This window comes from Crocuta crocuta, unplaced genomic scaffold (genome assembly GCF_008692635.1).
Source record: "Crocuta crocuta isolate KB4526 unplaced genomic scaffold, BGI_CrCroc_1.0 scaffold299, whole genome shotgun sequence".
NCBI classification, from domain to species: Eukaryota; Metazoa; Chordata; class Mammalia; order Carnivora; family Hyaenidae; genus Crocuta; species Crocuta crocuta.
In genome coordinates, this window is record NW_027532747.1 from 11,351,186 (window position 1) to 11,357,384 (window position 6,199).

The 6,199-nt window shown below is 46.6% G+C and overlaps 1 protein-coding gene across 3 annotated transcripts in view; it reads left to right on the plus strand.

The window, feature by feature from the left end:
* NRDE2 (NRDE-2, necessary for RNA interference, domain containing) overlaps positions 1-6,199 on the plus strand; it is a 51,692-nt gene that overhangs the window by 14,151 nt on the left and 31,342 nt on the right. For all 3 annotated transcript variants that reach the window (XR_013339261.1, XR_013339262.1, XM_077780842.1), the window contains exon 2: positions 2,723-2,831. Coding sequence is in view for 1 of the 3 variants with exons in the window: in XM_077780842.1 (XP_077636968.1) it covers positions 2,723-2,831 (109 nt within the window). In the remaining 2 variants the exon portion in view is untranslated. The remainder of the gene's footprint in view (positions 1-2,722; positions 2,832-6,199) is intronic.

The following is a 6,199-nucleotide window of genomic DNA, read 5'->3' on the forward strand; positions in this document are numbered from 1 at the left end:
CTATCCATAAAATGGAATATGATTTGGCCGTAAAAAGGAGTGGGGTGCTAACACATGCTACGGCATGGATGAATCTTGAAAACATGCTAAGTAGAAGAAGCCAGTTACAAAAGACTGTATGTTGTATGATCTCATTTATATTAAATGTCCTAGGGGCGGCTGGGGGACTCAGTTGGTTAAGTATCTGACTCTTGATTTCGGCTCAGGTCATGATCTTGTGGTCGTGTGATCTAGCCCTGTGTCGGACTCCGTGCTGAGTGTGGAGCCTGCTTCAGATTCTCTCCCTCTGCCCGTCTCCTGCTCTCTGTCTTTGTCTCTCTCTGTCTCAAATTAAAAAAAAAAAAAATTGTCCTAAGCAGGCAAATATGCAGAGACAGATTAGTGGTTGCCTGGAAGTGGGAGAGCTGGAGATGAGTGATGGGGACTGCTGCTGGGTCTGGGGTTTCTTTCTGTGATGATGAGAATGTTTAAAATTATGGTGATAGTTGAACAATTGTGATAGTTGAACAATGGTGATAGTACGTATGTGTGTATATACGTACATGTATATTTTTTAAAGTAAAATCTGTTTTAGATTATATACATGTATGTATGCATATCTGCATACAAATATATGTATAATCTAAAACACAGATATTTTAAATTTACATATATATATTTAAGTAAACTCTGTGCCCCACATAGGGCTGGAATTCATGACCCTGGGATTAAGGGTCACACACTCCACCGACTCAGCCAGCCAGGTACCCTGCACAGTTCTAAATACAGTAAAACTTTGTTTTGCAAGTATAATTTTTCCGGAAACATGCTTGTAATCCAAAGCACTTGTGTATCAAAGTGAATTTCTCCATAAGAAATCACAGAAACTCCGATGGTTCCATAACCCCAACATATTTGTATAAAAATGATACAATACTGTAATATATGACAAAATAATAAAGAAAATACAAAATATAAAGAAAAATAAACAAATTATGCACTTACCTTTGAAAACCTTTGTGGCTGGTATGAAGGAGATGAGGGAAAGGAGGGATATTGTGTAGGATGACTTTCACTATCACTAACGGAATCACTGCTATCTGTTGGCCCAATGGAATCTTTTTCTGTGTGGGGGCCATTGCATACGCTCGCACAGATGTTGACCACAGTACAGTATTAATAAACCTTTGTCATGTACTGTATTCAACATAACTGGCAATAAGGCAGCAGAGGAAAGTATCTATATCTGCAGACAGCCTGACCTAGAATGAGGCAAAGCATCCCTAAACTTCCTCTTGTATGGAAAAGCAAGGGACTGCCCACAGGCACTTTGAAGTGACAAAAAATACACTAGTGCCAGTTGTGGGCACCTTCCAATTGATTCCTGCCAAACACCGCAGTCTGAGACCGAGCATCCTAACATGGGAGACGACCACCCACAGTCCCACAGCAGGTGAGCAAAAGAGAGAGAGCTGTTGGCTCAGTTGTGATCATGTGATGTTCTGCATCACGTACTACTTATATTGCAAGACATCGTTTGTTTGTCAAGTTAAAATTTCTTAGAAATGTTTGCTTGTCTTGCGGAACACTTGCAGAACAAATTACTTGCAATCCAGTGTGTTTTACTGTATACGAAAAACCATCGAATTGTACATTTAATAAAAAGTGTTTATTTTGAGAGAGAGAGTGTGAGCTGGGGGAGGGGCAGAGAGACAGAACCCCAAGCAGGCTCCACAGTGTCAGCGCAGCCGGACGCAGGGCCTGGACCCACGAACCGTGAGCTCATGACCTGAGCCGAAAACAAGAGTCAGGCACTTAACTGAGCCGCCCAGGCGTGCCTTGAGCTGTACATTTTGAACAGGTGACGCTTATGGTATGTAGATGATAGCCCAGTCTGACTGTTAGGAAGGGGCCGTGCCACAGGTTCTTCTTCCTGAACACGTGAATGTGCTCTGGCCTCGTCCTGGAACAAAACAGGACAAAATGCCATCGACTCCTGGAGCCCCCTTGCTGCCACTGTCCCGTGGCTTTTTCTCTTTCCTTCACAGCTAAGACTCCTAAAAGGTTAGGAAAGAAGTAATTAAGAAACAGTTCATTCCAGAGGACTTCAAAGTTAATGGATAAGCAGAAAGAGGAAAATTTTTGGACATTTCATCTCACCCCCCCCAGAGATAATTATTATTAATCTTTTATTTAACTTTAGCGTTAGAAAAGTTGACACCTCGTGTTTTTTATTTTCAAAGAGGAGTACTATTTTAAGGAAAGGTTTATAAGTTACCTTGCTAAGAGCAGAATATTTTTTAAAGAAATATACCGTTATCTCCTGTAATAATATTAAGCATGGCGGGCTTCTGTGCATGATTTGATTTTTAAACTTTTTGCAATTGTCTGAATCAAATGTGAGGTCATTAAAACCCAGTGCTTTGGAAGCATTCCTGCTCACAGAAGTGTGGATGGAATCTGTAAAGCCTTGCTGCTTTCTAAGCCACGCTTGTTACCTGGCTCTTGCTGAAGCCACAGCCTGCTGTCCCAGGAGAATTTCAGTCTTCCCCATTTCAGAGTGTGTTAAAGCCCCGCGCCCTGGGAAATGAACATTTCATGGATTCCCTTCGGCTTTTGAGGACTGTTCACAGAGCCTGGCTGACACTGGCCATGAATGAGGATGTCAGCTGATCAGATGGAGTTCCTGCTTGAGAAACCCCCCTGAGCTAATTCATTGATCGGTTTTCTTTTGCCCGTGCAGAATTGGACTGGCTGAACAACCCAAGCTTCTGCGCTGGAGCCGCAGCCTCTCTGAGCCAGCAGAGCGAAGCGGCCTCGGCCCTGCTCTCCGAGGGGTCACCGCTGACCAGGTAGGTTTTTACAAAAGACAGTTTTCAGTTTTTGTCAATGTCCTGTGTGTAGCTTGGTTTGAATAATGCTCCCCAGGGAACCCCATGGGAGAAGAGTGAATTAGAACTCTTTTCACAGAAAGCAGTGAGGTGCTCTTTGACTGGTTTTCCGTGCCTCTTTCCCAAAGTCTTCTTTTTTCTCCCTTTGCATTCCAGCAGCAAGTGGGTGACACAGTTCCTGCCAGTAATTAGGTCACAAGGGAAATAGCATCACTGTGACTCTTAAGTAACTCAACTAACCTCATTGGGAACCTTTAGAATATTGTCACTTGAATATTTCTTCAGTTGCTTTTTCAGTGTTTTTGGAAAAACAAAAGATGCTGGTGTGCCAGAACATAGGGTAAAATCTCCTGAAAACTTTGGGGAAAGCAGAGTGGCACATATCTGGATGAAGCTTTGAAAGAAGCTGTGGTACATCATCGAATTGAGAAATGAGCTCCCTTGTGAATATGGACAGGATGGTCTCATTAATTAAGATGATGAGCCCTGGGAAGTCAGGTCTCTAAAAGTACGAGAAGCCTTTGGAAACAGAATAGTTGATGCGTGAGAGAGCTGTTTATAGGTGTGTAAGTGATGTGGAAGAGCTCATTGTAACCTTTACACACAGGGCCAGAATGAAACCTTTTCTTGGCATTAAATGATGAAGTTTTGGGGTTATGGTGGGGTGGTCCAGAGCTCACGGCCAAGAGCAAATTCTTAAAGACCTCTATGGTGCAAAAAAGTGATTTTATTAAAGCACAAGGATGGGACCTGTGGGCAGGAAGAGCTGCACTGGCGTCTTGACGGGTAACTGATTACATACCCTCAGGTTGGGAGGGGGTTAGGGATGGAGTAAGTCTCTAAGGAATTTTGGAAGGAGGGTTTTCAGGACCTTGAGGGGCTAGCTGTTGCTAGGGAAACGCCACTTACTACCGTTTAATAAAACCTCAGTCATGAGACCCTTCAGATGCATATCGGGAGCCATATGATTGCTTGGAGTATGATTGCCAGCCTCTATGCTGGGGCAGGTGAGACAAAGGAAGTTGACTTACAGGATCCTCAAGGTTGGGATAATGTTAGGCTAAGGTTCCCTTTTGCCCCCAGCAAAGTGCCACCCTTGAGCCAGTTGAGCTCCTAGAGGGAAGTCACTCTGCAGGTTTCAAGGTCTTGTCAGTGGGGCTGTAGGTGGTAAAGGAATTTAATTTTCCATCTGCCTTAGTTTCCCACATTATCGTGGCAAGCACTTAACCCCCTTTCTTTGTTCTTGGGGAGTCAAGATTGTCCGGGGAATATCACACATTGCAGCTGCGGGGGGCGAGGGGGGGCGGGGGTGCGGTGGGAAGTGCCAGCCTGTATTTTGCCCTCAACTTGCCCCACCCTCCCTCATCATTAAGGACATATTGCCTTAATATGTAGGACTGAAAATAAACCTTTTATAATGTTACTTTAAAAAATACTGTATTTGATTAAATGACTGGTAGATTACTTTCCTTTACAAATGTATGGATGTGGGGCACCTGGGTAGCTCAGTTGGTTGAGCGTCCAGCTTTGGCCCAAGTCATGATCTAGCGGTTCGTGAGTTGGAGCCCTACATTGGGCTCTCTGCTGTCAGGGTGAAGCCCGCCTCAGATCCTCTGTCCCTCCCTCCGCCCCTCCCCTGCTCACAGCCTCTCTCTCAAAAATAAACACATTTTTAAAAAAATGAATAGATGGAATTAGGCAAGGTGGCACAGAAGTAAGGAGCTCCGTACTTGCACTCGCGCCCATGCCTCACACGCAAAAGACCTGAAGCCATAGGAAACCGTACAAAACCCAAGAGATTGGGAGAAAAAGGACACAGAATCCACTGAGAAAGCCTTCTAACGCGAGTGCGAACTGGGGAAGATAAAATCGGGCCTGGATCAGGGACTGGAGGGACGGGGCGATCCCCCTCTGCGGGGAGTGAGAGGGGAAAATGAGAGTCCGAAACCAAAACCTCCGCTCGGGGGGAAAACCTCCGCTCGGGGTGTAGAAAGACCTTGCGCACGAAATACCTGCGCACCAGCCCCCCGCACCCCCCACGCTCTAACTCGCCCCGGAGGGGCTGCGCTCACGGACTGCTGCCTTGTGCGGGCTCCCGGCTCGCTGGGAGAGGCTGCGCGCCGGCCGCCATTGCCCTCCTGGCGGGCCTGGACCCCTGGAGGAGGCGCGCAGGCACTGGTGACCGTGCTCCTAGCTGGCTGGAGCTCTAGAGGGAAGGCAAAGAGCTAAAAACTGGGAGATTTGCCCGCAGATTCGTGTTTTGGGTGAAGAGACACAGAGGGACCTCGATTTCCTCACTCCAGCGGGCTCAGCGTGCCCAGCAGACAAGGCCCCCGACCCGCCCAGGCCCCCCAACCCGGCCCGGAGGAGATGGGAGCAGCGGCTTCTGGCTCCGCCCCCAGAGCTAGCCAGGAGGCCTGGAAGTGCCCTGAGGGGGTTGCCAGGGGATCGCCTGCGGCAATTTCAGCGGCGGCGGGGGCGCTTGGACTGGGATTTAGAGGCTGGGACTGGCCTGGATTGAAAAGCGCAACTAACTTTTGCTGAGCCCCTGGCCCTGGGAGTTTACACACCCATAAAAGCGAGGTGGAGCAACGCCACTCTCCTCCTTACAACCTCCAGGCAGAACTCCCGCCTGATGCATTGGATCACACCACGCCCATCCCTGCTTGAGAGCTACCCTCCTCCCTTCCCCCCCCTTTTTTTTCTTTTCTTTTCTTTTTTTCCCCAGAACACTGACCTGATTAACTCTGGTCACCGGCGTGCTTAAACAATCACATTTAGTCCATTCTGTAGATGTAAATTCTACACCTCCCGACCTTTTCATCTCTTTCTCTCAGGAGTAATTAGACTATATAGTTTCTCTGGATAACACCAGCGTCCTTCTCTCACCTAACCAACCATACTCCACCCTTTAACTCTTTGAAAAAAGCTTCTTATCCCTTCTGCCTGTTCATTCTATTTCCAATTTTGCCTCATCCCGCCCCTGTCTTCTCTCTCTGTCTCTGTGCTCTTCAACCAGCACTGCACACACCCAGCTATTTAATTACAGCTGAGAAATCTGGTTATACACTATAAACCGTTCTTTGTCCATTGGTATTCTTTTTTCCTTTTCTTTTCTTCCTTTTGACCTTTTTATGTATTTTTTTATTTTCTATTTTTCGCTCTCCTTCCTCCGTCTTTTCTCTTAACTTTTTTGCTTTCCCTCTCGGTTTGCATGTTAGTCGGATTTGTCTGTGCGTTTGTGGGCCCCCGCTCCCTGTGTGTTTGTCAGTCTGTTTTCCTCTCCAGGGCTACCTCAAGAAACAAGCTAGAGTACACATGGTGGAGAG